This window comes from Sorex fumeus, unplaced genomic scaffold, assembly GCF_029834395.1.
Source record: "Sorex fumeus unplaced genomic scaffold, SorFum_2.1 ptg000009l, whole genome shotgun sequence".
NCBI classification, from domain to species: Eukaryota; Metazoa; Chordata; class Mammalia; order Eulipotyphla; family Soricidae; genus Sorex; species Sorex fumeus.
In genome coordinates this window covers 18,534,820-18,557,108 of record NW_026606066.1, presented here as the reverse complement: position 1 = coordinate 18,557,108, position 22,289 = coordinate 18,534,820, and the positions used below count along the sequence as shown (strand labels likewise).

At 36.4% G+C, this 22,289-nt stretch overlaps 1 protein-coding gene across 3 annotated transcripts in view; it reads right to left on the bottom strand.

Annotated features, from left to right (window-relative positions):
• The window catches only part of CSRNP3 (cysteine and serine rich nuclear protein 3), a 222,950-nt gene that overhangs the window by 66,678 nt on the left and 133,983 nt on the right, over window positions 1-22,289 (bottom strand). For all 3 annotated transcript variants that reach the window (XM_056110365.1, XM_056110366.1, XM_056110367.1), the window contains one exon: window positions 14,986-15,156. In XM_056110365.1, the coding sequence (XP_055966340.1) occupies window positions 14,986-15,156 (171 nt within the window). The remainder of the gene's footprint in view (window positions 1-14,985; window positions 15,157-22,289) is intronic.

Here is a 22,289-nt window from a genome sequence, read left to right as displayed (position 1 = left end):
TCGCTGACCTGTGTTTAATCCCAGCACTGTGTAAGTTCTTCCCAGCACTATCAGGAGTGATTCCTGAGAGCAGAGCCAGGAATAAGCCCTGAGTACTGCTGGGTGTGGCCTCCAAGCAAAAATCTTTTTAATAAACTCATTTTATGATCGATTGAAAATTGTTTGCATGCTCTATTCCTATCAATATAACTGGGAGTTCCTTGAAGATGGGGTCACGTTTTATTTTTTGTGTCTCCCACCCTTAGCAAAGCAAGTGGGGCATATGCTTGAAGAAAACTGTGCCTGCTGGGAAGAGAGGGAGATAAAAAGCCATAACCCAACAAATTTTCACTGTTTGGATGGGGAGAGGGGTTAGAGCCACTCCCAACCAGTGGTGCTTAGGGCTTACTTCTCTCCTGACTCTGCGCTCGGGGATTATACTTGGAGGTGCTGGAGGATCTCATACAGTGCCAGGGACCTAACTGGGCTGGCCTCATGCAAGGCAAGCATCTTAAACAATCTCTTCAGCCCATATTTCACTTTTTACACAACATGAATAAAATAAAACATCTTCCAATGAAGACTAAAGTAATCTGATATTTTATTCTATACTTAGAGGATTAGATCACAGCCATACGTGATTTTCATTGTATGAAGATCAAACTTGGATTGAGAACTGCTATGAGAAAAGAAGAAGGTTTTACATGGTAGGTCTTTCAAAGGCTTTCACAGAAAAAAATCATAGTATAGAGATCAAATTCTGGATTGTGCATGACCATGTTCTAAACTTGATCTCCCCATCTAAGTAACGGTAGGATCCTGGAAAAGACACTCACTTTCTCAGAATCACAGTTACATCATGTGTAAAACTAGGAATAAAAGTAATACCCATTTCCTAGGACTGTTGTGAGAATTGGAAGTGCTAATGCATGTAAATTGCAGTCTCAAATGTCATTTTTAAAAAGTCACATTTCTTTTACCCCTTGAACAGAAACTCTTCTTATGAGAATAAAATTTATTCAGTCTCTTAACTGGAAACTTCAAGTGTTGCTAACTGGAACAGCAGTAAATTGCTTTTATATGCATATTCTTTTTATTATCCACTTGTAGGCTGTTCTCTGTATGCCAGGAACTAACACAAGCCTCTATCCTGTAGTACTTTCCTGCTAGTTGCCCTTTTTCTTTTTCTAATTCCATATCTGAGTCTATAAGTATACATTTCATTTGAATCAATTGCATGATCTTCTCTTTTCCTCTGCTCCTTCACCTCTCTGATTTTTAGTCTCATGTTACTATCCATTTCTTCCAGTAAATTGTTCTTGATGAATGTTATAGAAAAATTTCCAGAAATACCTGTGCCAACATTAATTTCTCTGCTTGGGTATTTATACAAGTCACGCTTTATTGATGTTCTGATGGTGCCTAGAGTTTAGAAGATTGAGTCCAAAAGACATCAAACACTCGTGTGACTATTTCCCATAAATCATATCTTGGAGTGCACTCATAAAAGCACTCACATGTTTCCATTAAGATAGCCTGCAACAGAACTCTGTAAATGGCTGATGCTAATGACCCCATAGATATTTTAATGTCTGATGTGGTCAATCAAAGAGGAGGCTGTTGCCAAGAAACTTCCTTCTCTTTAGTTCTGAAGCTTTTCCTGAAAGAAAGTGGGTCTGGCTGGGAAGTGCCGCAATGCCCAGTCTTATCCTCTTAGTCATAACTGTGTCAGAAATTTTTCTTCCTGACTCCTTTTACTATGAAGAAATGAAAATATTACTTAGAAAAAGACTAGGCTTTTTTCACCTTCAAAATAAATCTAAGACAAAAGTATTTACTGTTGATTATGGCATTTAAATACAAAGGTTTATAATTCCAAGAAATTTTTTAAGTAGTACTAGACTTTACTGTATTTGCTCTATTTTCTGTATTGAATGAAACTATTTTCAGAAGTCAGATAAAAAAATAGCTCCACTGTTTATTAGCTTTGTGTCTCAAGGCGGCTACTTAAAATCAGCATTAGATACAACATCAGTTATGCTAATCATGTACATGTATAAAGCATGTAAATGTAAGTGTAGTCCTAAGCACTGAAAGTTTAATGAAGACTCAATAAATGTTATTACAGCTGAACTGTTAAGCTTTTTATAGGATCAGTGCCATCAAGGATGGGGAAGATATATTCTTCAAATTCTTACCTCCCCATGGCTGCTAAGAATGAATTCCAAGATGTTCCTTGAAGAATGCTCTACTTCCTAGACAGTAAAATGTCTAGCAAATAGGTATCTGAAACACAGAATTTAGCTTCAAGAAGAATTTCCTTTGATTGGATATGCTGATTACTTTTGTTGATGTGGCTGTCATTATTCAATTCAAAGCCTTTCGGTAGGTATCTTCTAGGCCTACCAATGTCATCTTGTCATATACCTGGGTCCTTCTCACAGTGATACAACCTGTTCCATCAGAAAATATTTGGATTTGCACCCCTAATCTAGATCTATCCCAGAATTCTTTCCCATTCTATCCAAAACTGTCATATGCCTTTTTTTACTCTGGAGATAGACTCCATCAATAAAATGTGTTGTCCTTGGAACTTAATCACCACCACCATCATCAACAGAGCAATTGTATTTTTGGCATTTACTAAATATTACATACAATGTACAGCATTCTGCCTATATTTCTTTATTTAAGCCCTATGAAAATTATAATGCAGCTTGTCTTCTTTTTTCTGTAGAGCTGGGGATTTAATCCAGAGCCTTGAATGCATATGCACTACCCTGGCCCTGTGTCTATTCCTTTTTTCTCCTAGTATTTATAGATGAAGGAACAAAATTACATTGCCTGCCTCTGAGTAAACAATCTTTGATGAGAATGTTCGCAGCTTGTGTTCAGACATTAGTAGTAGTGATACTAAAGGTTTTCTAATTTACTAGTATTGATTATTAATAATTACTAGTTGGTACTAGTTGGTACGGGCAGTCTTCTGCCCCCGCGCCTGGCTGTTCCTCGCTGGAGCCCCCTTGAAGGGGAGCGGGTTGAGCTTTCCTCCCTGCCCCGACCAGGGCTCCGGCAGCCGAAGACCTCCAGGACCAGCCACCACCATGCTGAGACCACTCTCCGCACACATGAAGGTACTGGCAGAGGGACAAAGCCACGCGGGTTCCGGGGCCGAGATCTCCCAGCCTACTCGGATTGGAGTCGAGCATCCTCCACCCAGATCCTCCAAATTCCAGTAGGCGGGGGTCACACCCACCACCTGGCCCCCTGGCGCCGTGTAATCCCATCAACGGCCAAGACTCAGAGACTATAAAATCCAGCCTCCGGAACCGCACGGCCGCACGACATCTTATCAGGGCATCTTTTTTTTTGACTTCTTATTATCTCATTCCTTGGACAAACTTGCAGGCTATAGAATGTAGCCTGCCCACAGGGCAGAGTCTGGCAAACTCCCCGTGGCGTACCAAATATGCCAAATACCAGTAACAATGATGGGTCTCATTCTCCTAAAGAGCCTTGAATATAATCTCAGGGCTAGGATGAAAGAGACATTACTGGGGCCTGCTCGACGCAATCGACGAATAACAGGATGATGAAATGAAATGAAAATGAACTAGTTGGTACTAAGATATAATACAGAGTTTAGGTACTTGCCTTGCATGTGGTCAATCCTGGTTTTATCCCTGTCACCTCATTATATTCCCCAAGCCCCAAGCACTGCAAACAGTGGCCAAAAAAAAAAAAAAAGAAGAAAAAGAAAAACCACAAACCAAACCCAAACAATGCACATTTCAATTAACTAAATAAAACTAACTGCTAATAACTACTAGGTAGATTGCCATGTATATGTGGATTTTAATAGTTATCTCAAAGGTATTACATTAAGTGAGAATTTCAGTCGGATCAATGTCTATTTTAGCACACATAGTCTCTTACAATATACTACCTAAATATCGCCACATTCCATTGACAAGTAGGGCTAACCTCACAAATCTTGAAAGGCAATTAGTATGCAAGTGAGATAAATACAAATAATTATTTTTATAAATAACATTTCATTGAGACTATGCAGTTTTGAAATGTCCCAGACAAATCATTTCTTATAATTTTTCATTATTTTATAACTTTCTTTAGAAATTTTCAGTTAGGCTATTCTCTTGTAGCAGTGAGAAGCTCTTAAGTGAATATTTATAACTTTAGCTAAGACAGCTTTGAACATAATATAAAATATAATTAATTCCATTAATATTTTATGTAGTCCTCTAGTTTTGCAGTGGGCTAACATGCTTTTTTTTTTTTTTTTGCTTTTTAGGTCACAGCTGGCAATGCACAAGGGTTATTCTTGGCTCATGCACTCAGGAACTACTCCTAGTGGTGTTCTGGGGACCATATAGGATGCTGGGAATTGAACCTGGGTAAGCCGCAACAAGGCAAATGCTCTACCTGCTGTGCTATCGCTCTAGCCCTAACATACATCATTTTATTCCAGCTCTTATCACTTGTCTTTGTTCATTTCTACATTTTACAGTTGTCTTTTTAAAAGTTCAAATGTCCTTTACTTTGAATTTATTAGTTATTTACTCAAAACATCTAAAAGAAAATTCTGTTAAAATAATTCAGATGATTATTATTTTTGTGAAATCATCAAGGAAAAATAGTACAATGGGATACCAGAATGTTCATATTCCTACATAAATCTCTTGAACTTACAGATAGACACACTAATACCAAAGTATAAAAAAAAATTTAGGAATGGCCTCAAATACTATAATTTAAATATCATAAACAAAAAGGTATAATGTATTTGAAGAAAAATGAATTCTCATAAAAATTATAAAATCCTGAAAGTCATTTAGGTTTTATACCTTACAAACAAAAAAAACCAAATAGGTCAAATAATTTAACCACAATCAGGGCTACCTATAATGAACTAAAACTCAGAGTAAGGCTCTTCCAGTCTCTTAGCTATGGTTTTTCAATTTTAGCAAATGAAACAAATTTGCAGCAGAGTACCATTCTCACAAGTTCAACCAATGCACTGGGAAAGAAAAACCATAGTCAATATAAGTGTTTTTCTTTCATTTGGTTTCCAAACACAAACAACTATTTCACCGATTTCCTTGTGATATATATTTTATATATGTATATATACATATATACATATACTTGTATATATACATATACTTGTATATGTATATGTAAATATATATATATATATATATATATATAAAACACTGAATACAACTTATAACTGAGTACTGAAATTAACTGAGTACTTAATTTTGTAAGCAATTTCCAAGTGGAACTATTTCTACTTTTTTCCTAAATGTCACTGTGGAAACCTAGAGTGGAACACTGTAGCAAGACAGAGATCTCCGCATTTGGGAAAAAAGGTAGTAAATGTGTGTGAAAGGACATAAGGAAAACATGCGATCATTTGGCTAACAGTGAAGGCAAAATGAAAGTTCTCAATGATTATTATACATTTAGTTATACTTTAATGAACCAATTTTGGCCTGGAAATTTTACAAGTATTATATGTTCTCTTTGCCTTCCCCTAATAAGAATACAGTGATAAACAGAACACAGAAAAGTAAACAGCCTATCAAATAGTTGGAAGTGATGGTATGTACTATCAAGTAGAAAGAACTTAAAAGACATAGAATAGTGGGGTGACCCAGAGAATTTTACAGCGAGAGAAAGGTAATTGTAATTTATTGAAATAGGATTTTTCAAATTTCCAGAAAATAGCAGGTACTTACTACTCATATTTAATTGATGTTAATATTTTGCATTACTTCTTTTAGACTGCTTGTGTTAAAACAAGTAAGAAGGTTTAGCTAAAGCATACCACATTATTTTTTCTCTTTGTCTAGAGTTATCAATCTTCACATTGTTTTGCATCATCCCTTCCACTATATATTTTTACTTCCATAAAATGTAAAATAAAACATTTCATGTGTTTTGATTTTGTAAGTACTATATAAAGTTACATAGTTTTGCAACTTGCATTATCATACTCAACTACATAAACTAACTATGATTTATCCAGTACAGATTAATGGAAAGTTATTCTTTCAATTTTTCACTACAGATTTCCAAGATGACTGAACAATGTCATGCAAAGACAGTATAAAAGTTCTTGCTTCAGCTAATACTTGCCAATATCTGTTATTGTCAAACTTTCAGATTTTGCCAAACTGTTGAAATAACATGTGTGACATGGTGTCTTCTTTCAATTTTAAATTCCCAAATTCCTCACAGACTTGAACCTCTACTTATACTATATAAAACTTTTAATTTCGTATATCATCTGTTCATATACTATGACTATTTTGTTTGCTTTTTAGACCATTGCTCATAGTGTTAAGGAGCTACTACTGACTTATAATGTAGGGGTTCTTCCTGATAGTGTTTGTGGAGATGATACGATACGGAGGATAGAGCCTGGGTGTTCTGCATTCAACGCTTGTGCTTAAGTTGTTGAGGAATTTCTCTGACACCTATGACTATTTTCAAGTCTTCATTTGCTTTCCACTATTTTTGTACTTCTTTTTATACCAGATTACAAACTCCTTCTCAATGGGTGAGCTGCAGTATCTTCTTCCAATATTCAGTCCATCTTTTCAATATTTATTTTTATTCATTTATATTTATTCATATAAACTAGTTAAATTTACTGCACTTAAGTGTATCATACTTTCTAATGCTTTATGCTGTTTGCTTCGGAGTAGCTTGCCGGGCTCTCCGAGAGCCCGGCAAGCTATTCGGAGAGCCCGGCAAGCTACCGAGAGTATTTGATATGCCAGACACAGTAACAACAAAGTCTCCAATGGAGACGTTACTGGGCCCGCTCGAGCAAATCGACGATCAATGGGAGGGCCTTTACCTTTACCTTTTATGCTGTTTGCATCATACCAAATCACAGATATATTTTTCTATATTTATCATTTAATCCAATAGGCTTTTATTCATATTTAAATATTTAGTTCATTAGAAATTAATTTTCATATATGGTATAAGGTAAGCATTTAATTTTATCCTTTTCAATGTGACCAGCAAGCTGTTAAGGAATATTTGGGTAGTCATTCTTTTCCTATCTCATCTGTACTGTCTCCCTGGCAGATCCCATGCTGCCATGTTAAATGTGGGTTTATTTCCAAGTTCTTTACTCCATATTGAATCTTTCTCATCCAATTGAGATGCCTTAATTATTATAGTACTTTTAGTGTTTATATTTGCTAAAGTAAACATACTTTCCCTCTTATTCTTTTTCAAAATTGCATGTCATTGATTTTTTTTCCTAGCTCTTGGTCCTTTACAGAAATTTTAGGATAAGTTGAATAAGTTGGACCTACACATACTTTAAATTTATTATGGAAATATATGTTTATGAGAAAGCTTAGAATGGTATAGTAAGCCTACATAGGTTTAATGCTGCTTCAATCTCATTTCATCTATTTCTCTCTCTCACACTCTATTTATCTCTATCTATCTATCTATCTATCTATCTATCTATCTATCTATCTATCTTTTGGTCTTGGAACCACACCTGATGGTTACTCAGAGCTTACTCCTGGCTCTGTTCTGCTTAGGGATCACTCTTGCTCAAGGAACCATCTGCAGTGCCAGGGATTATTCTGGAGTTGGTTGCCTGTATGGCAAATATCTTACCCACTATATTATCTATCCAAAACAAATCTAAATAATAACTGAAACAATATCTAAATAATCAGTTTTCCTTTAAAGTTGTGTTTCTATTTCTAAGATACGGACTTTGGACCTATATCCTTTGAATGAAGGTGATCGGGAATAGCTATATATTACAGAATGGCTATTTTAGTTAAAACCTGAAATCTAAAAAGTCAGCCATAAGATAACTCTTGGAGGCAGAATTTTTAGGCAGTAAGGTAAAGGTAAAAAAGGTAAAGACCCTCCCGTTGATCTTCGATTTGCTCGAGCAGGCCCAGTAACGTCTCCATTGGAGACTTTGTTGTTACTGTGTTTGGCATATCGAATACTCTCGGTAGCTTGCCGGGCTCTCCCAGAAAGAGAGAGAGAGAGCGATAGCACAGCAGGTAGGGCATTTGCCTTGCACGCAGCCAACATGGCTGACCCGAGTTCGAGTCCTCCGCCCCTCTCGGAGAGCCCGGCAAGCTACCGAGAGTATTTGATATGCCAGACACAGTAACAACAAAGTCTCCAATGGAGACGTTACTGGGCCCGCTCGAGCAAATTTCAGGCAGTAAAGATTAGTTATGTTCAAAGAACAGAGAAAACAAAACGTCAGTGTGGCTAGGGTTCAGAGGTGTTGGGAAGAATAGAGGGGATGTTGGAAGTTAGAGGACAGAGAAGAAAGAGCCTCAACCATAAGTTACAGGACTTTGTAGGCCATGGTCATACATACAAAAGAAAACAAGTTAAAGATTTAAGTAGGAAAGTTATGTGAGCCATTATTATGCTGCAGGGGGAAGCGGCTGAGGCTTGGGCAAGAAAGAAAGCAGAGAGAGCAGTTGGCAGGCTCCTATGGCACTCCAGGAGAAAGATGAAAGTCATATGCACTTGGGAGACACAACACTAATGGAGGTAAGTGGATAGACTGAGACATTTATATAACACACAACTGTGGGAGAAAAAGCAAATAAATAAGACAAAAACAGGATTGAAAAAATTCTCAGCAGGCTGAAATGAAGAACGAACCTAATGAGCTGCCATTTATTAGAGCTAAATCGAGATCTTGATCCTGAATTTAAATCATGCCAAAGCAACAACTAAATGAGTTCTACATATATAATGCAAGTGATCTGACTTGGTAATGAATTTTTTTCTTTAGCTGAGTCAAAGGATAGTTAAGGTGAAAGGAACTTGAATTCCCTCAAGTGGGTTATATAGCTATGCATAAATAGCTGAGCAGGATCCAATTAAACAGTGATGCTTCTGCCCAGGAAAGATATAAATAAGCAAATGAAACCCAGAAAGGTACACGCTAGATATACATACATCATTACAGTGGGACTCATTTTAAACATAGTTTAATGTTGCTTATATTCAAATGTAATAATTAATAAATCAGGACCCTGATATATCACAACAGCAACCATTAAAAAATTAGATAGCCTGGAGGATGATATTTATTTCCATTTATGTTCATGCTACTAAGAAGTCCTACTATAAATGCACATATGTAGTCCTACTATAAATCTTTAAGAAAGTGTCATGCAGTTTGGTGGTACTGAAAAAAGGACAACTTTTTACAGAGCTATGTTACTCTTGTCAAGTGTTTAGCAACACCAATCTTTAAGCTCTACAAATAGATGCTTATGCTCTATAAGTCTCCAGAACAACAAAAGGTGTGTACAAACAGCTACAATTTTAAACAGAAAAAGGTTAAGTGTTGGAGAAATGCAAAAGTACTATTAGACTCTATGAGTATCTACAGAAACCAATTTTTCTTTTATACCTAGCCCTATAGAGCAGTGAAGAGCAAACAGTAAATATTTACAGGTCCATTGAATTATCTATTTATACATATAACTTATTAAGTGTTTACTCGATGCTTAGTATAGAAGGTCCAGTTTATGCCTTTGGTAAATATTCATTCTTTCAAAATTCATCTTCAGTGCCTTGTTCAAAGGAAGAGGATAAGGACATGTAAATCTGGTCAACTGTGAAGGCAAGGTTCATGAGAACGAGAAGGCAAGATAATTTGCTATGTGGAGGTAGGAGATGGAGTGAACTGTACAGTCTGACTAATAGTGCTTTGATATTGAAGGAAAAAATTAACTATGGGCCCCTGTCATTTTCTCTAAAACTTCCTAAAATTTGCAATATTTTCAATTGAAGAATATGACTGAAGGATATCGTAAAGAAATGACTAGAAACCTGGTCACCAAAGCAAACAAAAATATGAAAATATGTAAAAAATGATGCAAAATGGAAAGATATATTAAGACAAATAGTGGAAATTCTACTGGGGAAAACAAGAGCATAAACTAAATTAGTGGGGAGTGGATAGAAAGTGGAAGGAAAAAGCAGTTTTAGTGTATGATACATAAATTTGGTATTTCAAAGGTAGAACTGTTCTAATTTGTAAAAAAAAAATTCTTGTTGAGGTTGTGGGCATCAGCGGTTAACAAGAATGGTGGTAGTAAAGGACATAAACGAAAGAGAAGTAAAGACAACAGCACAAAGATGGTCCAGGATATGAGACCTCAATGGGTATTCACAAGTCATGGTTTGATCCATATGGCTTCAGTTCCTATTTGGTCTTGACTTTAATTTAAAGAGCTATTTTGAACCCTTCTATATCATTAAGGAACTTTAAAACATTAATTTCAAAGGGTATATGCACACTTATGTTCATAGCATTGCTTAGTACAATAGATAAGATACAGGAACAACCCAAATGCCCAACTGTGGGTGAATAGAAATAGAATTTATATCTTTGGTGCATTTAAATAATTTGATAAAGAGTAAAGGAATCTTTTGGTCTGATTCCAGTGCAATATCTCAGATCAGATTCTTTTTTTTTTTTTTACTCTAATGCCATTATGAAATGGGCAACTAGTGCAATGGAAATTACATTGAAGAAAGATTGACTTGGGAGCACATGGTAGGATATTTATGCTCTGTTCAAGAGAGCAAATGGAAAGAAATACAGAAAAGGGAAAGGAGGAAAGGGAAAACATAGACTAGAATCTCAGACTTTGGTAAAACTGAATAAAATCTCTGGAAATTACTTTCTACCTTAATAGAGGCAATAAAATCATGTCTCCTAATCATACAACAATTTTTGGACTTCAAGTTTAATCCAGTAATGTAAATTCCTATGTTATTCCTATATAACAGTTGTTTTCATGTAAAATTTGGAATATCTATCCTTATGCCTCTTGATATTTTTGCTCTCTCCATACTGTACATTTATTTTAGAAACACTCTATTACAGGAAAAATAATGTGTCCCTTTTGGGAGGACACTTCATCACATAGCTTCTCATTACTCATGTGAAGTGCCAAGAACCTTGAAAGGACAGAAAGAAATTATTCCTCTCTAGTTTCTCTGTGGCTCTCCTTTTGACAGTGCTCAAGTACAGGCTGATTGGCTATACAACCACAGGGATTTGATGAAACAAAGCATTTCACAGCAATGCAGAATCCAGCTGCTTCTATGTCAAGCAAAGTACAAGGCATGACCTTGGTTGATTGCAGGATGCTAAGTTGCTTCGCCTAAAGCAGAAGTCCAAGGAAGAGGGCAAATCCTTTTACTGACTAAATTTTGAAGCTTTTCTTATCAAAATGCAATGTACTACAAATTGAACATGTTTACAAAACGCTGAAAGTGCATAGTATTTTTTACTAACATAGCTGCTGACTTGTATCAAACCATCCTATCAATTCCTGCTTTTATAATATACAATATGTTAGTTCTCAGAACTTATTCGGTACCCAAGATACTTAAAATCTAAACAATTGATTTAAGAGCAGTGATATTTAAATATCCATATCAAAAAAATTTAATTGGGGCCAGGGAAATGCTCAACAAGCTGGAGCTAATATTCTGCATGCAGAACCGTGTGTTTAATTTCTGGCAGCACATAGTCCCATGAGCACTCCAGAGTATCACCCAATGCCCCTGACCCCCTGCCCAAATCAAAATGTGACAGTAAATTTGGTTTCCAAATGCTATATAAATTTGATAGTCCACAAAAGGTAGACAAATTCCTCATTTAATTATATTTTAAAAAATTAAAGAATTGAGTAGGTTAACCACTGCTAGCTACCACTGATATGAAGTAATAAACAGGCATTCAATAATTTATTGGTCTCTATAAAATAATCTCATTTTCTTCAGTGTGAAAACAAATTTCTATTGGATGTAACTCCTATGGGTTGGTTAATGTGTTGGATGATTCATATGACCATGCCATTTCAATCTGTTGTCTGCACATAAAAACACTCTGAATTACACTTATTATTTTAGGTTACAATTTAATCTCTTTTTTTGCATGGTCCACATATAATATTAACATAAATAAAAATAAATATGGAAACTCATGCATCATTCTCACAGCTAACAAATGAAACAATTTTCACCATTTAGAGTAACTTACTATTTTTTGCTCATATGGACATTTTTCTCTGGTAATATATTTGTGTTTTATGTTTCTTAATATTGTCTCATAAGGATTTTACATATCGCCATAAAGGCTTCTTCATCAACAAAAATACACTAATTGTGAATATTGCCATAATCCAATGAATTGCTTCCCCACTCTTAAACATGTTAACTTCCAGTGCTCTCCTTCTTTGTTTCTGTGGTCTATTTTTTGGTTAATGGTTTAACCACAAACATTTTCATATTTATGCAGTTTTCCATTTGTTTTTTATGCTTATCTTTTCAGATAAATTCCCTCAAGTACAAACATCTGGATATGAATATTTTCCTGACTCATATTCTCAAAGTGCTTTCAAAATTTAATTGCTATTACTAACAAAGTATGTACCTATGATATGTACTATGACTTTTAGCAGGACTTGGATAATAGTCACTGTCACTGTCACTGTCCTCCCGTTGTTCATCGATTTGCTTGAGCAGGCCCAGTAACATCTCCATTGTGACACTTGTTTCTGTGTTTGGCCTATTGAATATGGCACAGGTAGCTTACCAGGCTTTGCTGTGCAGGCGAGATACTCTCAGTAGCTTGCCGGGCTCTCCGAGAGAGGCAGGGGAATCGAACTCCAGTCGACCATACTGGCTGCTTGCAATGCAAACGCCCTACCCGCTATGCTATCACTCCAGCCCTAGATAATAGTATAATTTTTTTGGTCTGTTTTATGTTTTTTTGTGTACCAAGGGCTAGGGAGAGGGAAGTGGAAAGAAGTAGGAAATGAGTGTGCTTTTGTGATTTGTTTTGTTTTGCAATGCTAGGGCCTGAACCCTGGCACCCATGCATGACAAGAGCACTAATTTCATGAACCGGGCATTTCTATGATAGCGTTCCCTTGAAATCCCATTTGGATTGTTTCAATCTGCAATTTCAACCATTATTACATATTTTAAAACATTTGTTAATTAAAATTCTTATTTGTGTATTATCATGGGGGTATATATCTTTGTATTTACCTAAAATATTTACATACATTTTATGCTCTATTTAGAAAATAATATTATACCACATTGCTCGAGCTCGAGGTAAAGTAAAGGCCCTCCCGTTGATCGTCGATTTGCTCGAGCAGGCCCAGTAACGTCTCCATTGGAGACTTTGTTGTTACTGTGTCTGGCATATCGAATACTCTCGGTAGCTTGCCAGGCTCTCCGAGAGGGGCGGAGGAATCGAACTCGGGTCAGCCATGTTGGCCGCTTGTAAGGCGAACGCCCTACCTGCTGTGCTATCGCTCCAGCCCTATATACCACATTAACTGAAGTTTTATACCTTAATAGATTGCTTTACTGAGGGCTTTTTTGTTTAACGGCTATTTAACATTTTTACTTTATTAAAATTTTTAAAGTAATTTTATTCTTTTACTTTAAAGCTAGGATAACAGTCCTAAATGTCTGACAAGAATGTGACATCATCCATCATTTAATTTAAAAAGAAACCTAATATTTACTTACTCTATCTGGAATGTGCTTTGGCATATATTTTAAGATATTAATTTTAATTTAGGGATTGAAGAGATAGTTCAGGAGAGTAGATACATGCCTTGCATGTGGCTAGCTCTGTTCAATGCCCAGCAGTACATGTGGTCCCCTGGGGTCAATATGAATACTAAGTGAAATGCAAAACCAGCTTCTAACATTTTTTTAAAAGATATATGGATAAATTTCTTTTTTTGAATCATAGGTAGAATTTCATTTTACATTATCATGCTACATATAATTATTTTTTATAGATCTCCTCTGTCAGATAATAACCTTGTCCACAAAAAAATAACCTTGTCCACAAATGTTTTTATTTTATTCTGCTATAACTGTAATTTCTCTTGTATTATGTTTTGTATTCATTTTTCTTAATTAAAGAGTGATGTTACTAGTTTTTAGTATATATTTTTTATGTTTAGTTGTTTTATTGAGTTTCTTGCTACCTTTTAAAAATATGTTGTTTTTGTTGTTTTCTGGATTGTCACATTTCCAAATCAGCCATTTAACAGAAAAATGGAAAATCCAAGGTTAGGTATCTATCATGATATCATGATATATTAAAATATTTCTGTTGGAAACATAAACTTAAGAAGAAGAGTTCACAATTACTTCAATGTCCTTGTGGACTGTATTACCACCTTAAGAACTTTCATCATTGGCCCTTCAAACCTCATAAATAGCTTTACTGACATCAGAGGCTGATGTTAATTACAGTGTGGAAGAGAAAGGAATAAGAAAAATAACATATATCCTTGGTGTTTACTGGCTTTGGGCATTAAAAATTATACTTAGAGATTAGAGAACATAAGAAAATACAGGAAATAGATACTAACAGCACATACCTGCACTCTTACCACCTGATCATCTAACTTTTCTTTCCACAACCAAGAGCTTCCACTTCCAAATACATCATCATTCTACCTCCCCTCACCCCAAATATCATTTTAGATATATGAGGATCAATTCTGTTTGGTCTAGAAATAATTTCTGTTGTCCCCTGTCATCTCATCACCACGCACTGACCCATCTACTCCCAAGGAGCATCACTGGAAAAGCAATGAGAAAATATCACACACACACACACACACACACACACACACACACACACACCACCCCCGCCCCCAGCCTACCGCACTGCATCAGCTAACTAACAAGATAAAACAAAATCTACTGCTAAAAGCAATCTAAAGAACAGAATTCCCTAAACTGCCTTCATCACAATTTATTTTTACTTATCTTTTGGTTTTAAATCAATTGGAAAAACAAGACATAAGGAGTAAATAGGTTCAAGGAAATGACCAACGTGATACAATATTTCCACTACCGATCCAGACACGCAGCTTCAGGTATGGTTTTTGTACTCACGGGGAAAATGATTAGAAGTGGATGGATTGACACTGTCCCCACTGTCAGCACTTTCACTGCTGGAGACTTCATCATCTGATTCCCGCACAGAGGAGCAGGGTGAAGAGCCGTCAACTTCTTCAAACTTCCTCTTTAAAATTCCACTCATAGCTGCAGCACTGTCACATGTACCTGTAACAGGAAAGGAAGCAATGAAGCATTGAAATATTTGACCGCTGAATGTGTAGCCAAGGTCTCCTGAGTCATTTTTATGTGTGTATGTGTGAGTTTTTATGCATGAGCTGAGCTTTCCCTTGAAAGCATTGGTGTTTTGGTTCTCCTTTTTTTTTCCCGGTTTAACAAAAATAAAACTGAATATTAGCATTTGACTATTTGGTTACTGAAATATGTCCATTTTTCCAAAATCCAGTTCATTTTTAATGCAATACATTTTTGTTGTTGTTGTTGGAAAATTAAAAGAATCTATCCGGGAAATTTGGTAGCAAAAATAAATGTCAGTATCCCTTAAGCCCCAAACAATGACTTCCTTCTCTAACATTTACCTAGAAGAAACACAGATCAGTAAGCAATATCACTGTACTCAAATTTAAAATGCAATGCAAAACAACAAAAACAAAACCCCAACTCTTTAGCAGAGCATAAAAAAGCAGAGGAAATCACTTCTTACATTTAGGTGGTTTCCATGTCAATAGTGAAATAAGGGAAGTGTGTACCAATGACACCCGGTTGCTAAAGCCATTACCAAAGTATCAGAACTTCCAAGGGCTATTATTTACCTGGGAGATTATACTAATTGAGCGGTGCAGATGAGGGGTATGGTTTAGCCTAAATGCCATCTCTGTGATAAAAGACTCTCCTTCACTGCCCTTTCTGCACCAGTCTCACTTAACGTGACATATGCACAGTCAGCTAGAAGATATAAATTTTCCTTGCAGTGTAAGGTTATTTTAAGAGATGGTATATATAAATATATATATATGCTGCAATTTTAATTGCCCTTCCATTATATTTTAGGTTATGTAGATATGTATAGATATAGATAGTCTTACATTGCTATAAGAGGTTAACTTGGCTAGGAGAGTTAAGTCAATCCCATGCATTCCATTGTCCATCTCATTTATGTCAGCTTGAACTCTCCTTTGAGTGCTGGAAGTCACTCTTTACTCTGCTTCCCATTTAGTCATTAGTCTCCTTGGTCAGGAGAAAGAAAGACCTCTAAAACTATTGTGATGCCTACTTGGTTACATGATTTAGGTATGTTCTCAGAAATATAAAATCCCTTGTCTGTGAAGATCACAAAGCAATGTCTGTTTCTCTTTAGCTAATCCAGCTCACCAAGATTTAATTATTTTTTCAAGCGGGTTTTTGTATCTGCATCATTAATATCATTGAAAGGGAAATTATTAAACAGGCAAATTCTCAGGTCCCACCGCAGAAATCAATGGGAAACTTCTTGGGGATCATGGATGTAGCTTAGAAGCAAAGCATATACATTGGATGTGTGAAACCCTGGATTTGATCGAGGACATCACAAAAAAAAAAAGGGAAGAAGAAAAACCAATAAAACCCTATGTGAGAAGGCTTCTTGGACTCAGTGCTACATAAAGCCATCCAGCTGATTCTGTGATAAAATCAAATTAAAGATCTAATTTCTTACTCTAGTCTCTTTTCTGTACTGCAGTAGTTCCCTCCTGGGACTTTTCTTTGTGTGGGACTATCCACACACTAGCCCCAGAAAGAAACATGTCCCAAATTCAACATCTGGTACCTATGTCTCCCTGGGCACAGCTGTGGTGGCCCAGGTAGACAACCATTGCGGGCTCTGTTCAGTACAGCTCTAGAGCTGAATATGATCAAGCACACGTTGTCATACTGCTCGTTCCCAGGAGTGACCTTGGTATCCTCTGCCCCCACAAATAGTGCCAGGACATCCCTATATCTATATTTTTTTCCTTTTAAATCTCTCTCTCTCTCTCTCTCTCTCTCTCTGCCCCCCCAGCACCCCTCAATTTTGCAGCCAAACCTGGTGGTGTTTAAAACAACTTGGTACTCAATGCTTGTTTCTGGAAGCACTCTTAGGTGCGTGCAGGGTAAGGACCCTACCCATGATTCCTGCATGCAAACTATGTGCTCCAGCCTTTTGATCTGCCTCCCTGGCCCTTATATCTCTTATTCAATCAATCCTGGTGGGTCATCTAGTAAAACTAAGTATAGTTTCATGCATCATGTACTTCATATTAAGTGTTATTTATGTGAATATATTTCATTAATCTAAAGTATGTGTTAATGTGTTGTGTATATATATAAGCTTAATTTCACTTGCATTTTTATATATATGCCTAATTCCACTTCAGGTGGGTAGCAAGGGAGTCAAAATGCACTAGACCAAGTTACCTATCCTCATGAAGCAAATACCCCCTATGCTGAGCTCCTTCAAATTCAAAATACTTATAAACTCCTGTTCTATAACTTTGTTTCATGAATATGTCTTTTCAATGACTTACATTAACAGTGGACACAGAGAAATAATCATATGAAAATATCACACTGTCCAGTCTTCTGAGAAAAAAAAATCTCTATTCTGGTTGACTTTATTGTTTACTGTTCAGATTAGCATATCATTTTTTCCATCTTAAGAGTGTGAAATGCATAAATGTTCATGCATATCTGAACAGGGTGAAGAGACAAAAAGATATTTTAAGTAAAGTTCTTGAAATAAAGTAGGACAAGATATAAATTTTAAAATGGTTTGTTTCAAACAAGATGCAAAGTAATTCATGAGGGAGAGACTCCAAGACACAAAGACACAAAGTGATACAAGATGGAAATCCAAGAAAAAGGAACAATTTTATAATAAGATACAGCAACGAGAACAATGAAAAACCATGTGCCCACACTCCTTGAGCCACCCCTGGCTTTGCTGAAGTCTTTTTCCTGGCTCTGAGTTCAGGGATCACTCCTACAGGGAATTGGGACACTCTCTGAGGTGTTGGGGATTGAGCTGGGATCAGCCATGTGCAAAGTAAGTGCCTTACCTGCTGTACAATTTCTCAGCCCTGTGTGTTTCTTCAATTCCATATGCCCACAGATCTCCAGCTTTCTTAGGAAAGGCATATTTCTCTACATCATTCATGGAATACAGGGGACCATGTTCCAATATGGTAAAATGGGGGCTGTAATGTGCTTGCTTCTCTTTCTTTCTCACTTCTTCTAGAGTAAGATGAGTTACACCGCCACCCCACATAATATATATTTTGTTTCTTAAGATGAAACATAACTAAACAGGGAAATATGAAGCCAGTGAAAGAATTGACCACATTTTAAATTGACTTAATATATGGCATCAAAACCTAAAGAATAGTAGATAGAACTGGACAGGCATTAATTTAGTCTAAATATAAAAAGTTGAACACAGAAATCTCTATAGCAACATTTTAGCACAGTTACTATTTACAATTAATAAAATACATGCTAGTCAGGGCACCACCACTTCTCACTTAAAACAACAGCTTCCTAATTATTCTCTCCCATCCCCTACTGTTTGTTTTCAATGTGTTTTCCAGGTTGGAGGCAGAAGGATAAATTTAAAATGCAAATCTGATCCTGTCAGTCTGTAGCTTAAAACTCTTAAGTGGTTTTGGATTGCCTTAGGATCAAGTTCAAAATCCTCAAAATGGTTTATAAAGTATTAACAACCTAGTTTAGCTAACCCCTTCATTTTGAGCCACTAGCCTTGTACCCAATACCTTAGCTTTAATAACTTTCTGGTTCTCCAACCTAACTTTTGAGAAACTAGTCATTCTGATCAACATTTAATTTTTTTCCCTAGCATTTACCACTCTTTAAGCCATATTATTTATTTCTGTTTACTACTAATTGTTTTTATTCCTTAGTAAAAGACAGATGTGTAGGAATCATTGTTTTCTTTCTTAATGTTACAAGAGCCTAGAACAGTCTTTGTAATACTATATGCTGAAAAAATATTTGAAGAGTGAACAAAACCCTTCCATTTTCATATTTTAATTAATTTAACAATGTGCATTCCTCTATATCCATTTCTCTACCAGACAAAAAACTTGATGAAGCAAAAATTATATTTATATCTCATTTACTACAATTTTTCCTGACTGATAAAGTATTTGGCATATTAAATAGAATGGGAATCAAAATTTGAGAGGAAACTGACCTCAAAATGTCATAGACTTCTTTTGCTTGTAAGCCACTGAAAAGACAATTCTAGCTAACTTAAGCATAAGACATCTGTTGGAAAAATACATGTTCACGCAATTTAAAATAGAGCTGAAATTAAAAAAAAAGAAAAGAAAACAGAATACTTAGAAAATGTAGGAATAAGGACTGTTGCTGAAATTGTAGTTAAAATTCCTTGCTTTATTTCTAGATCCCCCAAGACTACAGGTTTAAGTCCAGAAACTCTTCTCTTTTTTCACAGTTCAAGTTTAATGTCCAAGAATTGAGCAACTTTTTAAGACCATCTTCGGTTATGTGCCCAGCTCCTGATTTATTTGACGACAGGTCAGAGTGACAAGTTCCACTTTAGAGAATATTACCTACAGGCTTCAGAGTGCTTAACTGCTGCTTGCTCATCAAGCCCTTGTACAGGTATCTTGTTTGCTTGTCTCCATGTTTCTTTGTTTGCTTTTTCAACTCTGAAGAAACTTGTGTTCTCTCATGAACATGTACTTCCACTCTTTCTCATCTCTCATATACTCCTAAGTAAGTTTCAGTAAAAACTCTCTTTTTAACCAAAAAAAGAAAAAAAAGAAAAGAAAGTCCAACTGCATTTCAAAGTTTGCAGTTTTCTTTGAAATGTTCTCTCCATACATAACATGAACTTATCCATGACTTCTGGTTACTGACTAAAGGTTACTGACTGTGGCTTTTAGTATGGTGAAGTAACATTACACAGATACACATATTTAACAATAACATGGAAATTATAGCACAGCGGGTAGGGCGTTTGCTTGCACGCAGCCAACATGGCCGACCCGAGTTCGATTCCTCCGCCCCTCTCGGAGAGCCCGGCAAGCTACCGAGAGTATCTTGCCCGCACAGCAGAGCCTGGCAAGCTCCCCGTGACGTATTCGAGATGCCAAACACAGTAACAACAAAGTCTCCAATGGAGACGTTACTGGGCCCGCTCGAGCAAATCGATGATCAACGGGAGGGCCTTTACCTTTACCTTTATGGAAATTATAAATGCATTACCTCAAGGAAAGAGAGAAAGAGAGAGAAAAAGGGAGAGGATATAAACAATATCAATCTCCCAAGGTATAATTTAGATAATTTAGAAAAAAAAAGATACCAGTTAAATCTGAATCTTTGATAAAATATAAGCAACAACTGGAACCTGCTTTTACTTATTATTAGTCTTACATCTTAACTTTAAATTTAACTGAGCTTTCTGTAATTTATCAGACAATTTTATCTGAAGTATTTGACTCCTGGTGAGAAAGGAGAATGACTTATAAAATAAAAAACACTGACATAAGAAAAGACATTAATTAGAAGAAAATTACATGAATATGTTTGTGCTTTACCAGCCAAGTAAAACCTATAAAAAAAAAAAAGAAAGCTGTAAAGGGAATCATAAATTTATCAAGTAACTGTGGGAAGGTAGGTGGAGTGGGTGATTGTTAATCTGGATAAATACAGGCTTGATGATGAAAGCAAAGCAGGCCTGATATGAATCAAAATAGAGGAGCTCATACTAAGTGATGATGATGTTTCAATACAGCAACTGAAACAAGACTATCCCTACACCCAAACATATTCATCACTATATGCAAGCAATCATGAGATCCTTGGACATTCTTCAGGAGTATAGCCAATCAAAAGCCTATATACTAATCATAGCTAAGCACAGTCTTACCTACACCTTAGAAACAACTTCTTAGAGCTCCCCAATGTGTCAGCAACCAAAAGCCGTGATGGGGGCTCATTGTCTCTACTTTTCAACGCACTACCTGAACAGTGGGCCAATGAGAAGCATCAAAAGAATCTTTGCTGGACCAAAGTCCTGTATGTGTCATGTCACCTTGGAATCTCACTGAGTGCTATGCTGAGTGTGTGACTGATCCTAGGCTTAAGTGATGTGGGAAATCTTGAAAACGAACCTTAATATGACTTTGTGGATTTGATATGGATATTTATTTTGTTTGTTTGAGTGCATCAATAAGTGAACAAAAAGCACCATGTAGTTGTGCCGAATCCTGCCTGTGTCTTGTGGATTGTTGTCAACAACTGACTTACACTGCTTCGCAAACAAATAAATGGCATCCCAGAGCACTGCAAGAAGTGACCCCCTCGGCACAGAGTCAGGAATAGCCTCTTACCACTGCTGGTGTGGTTCAAAAACTCAAATAAATAAAGTAAGAAACTCTGCAATGGTAAGAACATTTTTAGGTGGGGATTGAGAAGGGCATTTAGTGAAATGCTGTCTTCCTCAGGCAGATTAAAGAAGGAATACTAAGTACTGAGTTTTTATTTCAAGGAAGCTGCTCATGCTGAAAGCTTCAGGTGGTGGTGTTATGGTAGGAGGGGGGCAGATAATTAAGGCAACCTGATCAATGACTTTAAATCTTGCTTATATGGGGTGCAGCCAGTCAGACACCAGAAACAGCTATGAGAGGTATGTAACATATATAAATACAAGACAATACATCAGACATCAAAGTCGACAGAGATCACAAGTCAACACATGAGAGAGGAAAGAAAAAACATTGGAGCCTTCTGTAGACCATGTGAATTCACAATGCTGAGAATAAAGGACAGAGTGAGTGAGCAAGCACTGAGTAGTGATAAGTGAAAAGCAGTGTACTGCCACTGGGGTTGCTGTCCTGGTTGTGGAGGTTCCGGTTTCTGTGGTGACCACAACCTGCAGAGATACACCTATATGAGGTGTTAAATGAAAGAGTTGAGTCACTCATCTGCACTTGTTTGTTCATTGCAGCACTGTTTACAATAGCCAGAATCTGGAAAAAAACTGAGTGCCTGAGAACAGATGACTGGTTAAAGAAACTTTGGTACATCTACACAATGGAGTACTATGTAGCTGTTAGAAAAGATGAAGTCATGAAATTTACATATAAGTGGTTTTACATGGAAAGTATCATGCTAAGTGAAATGAGTCAGAAAGAGAGGGACAGACATAGAAAGATTGCATTCATGTGGGGAATATAGAGTAAAAAAATAGAAGACTAACACCCAAGAATAGCCGAGATAAGTACCAGGAGGTTCACTCCGTGGCTTGGAGGCTTGCCACACATCGCTAGGGGAAAAGACAG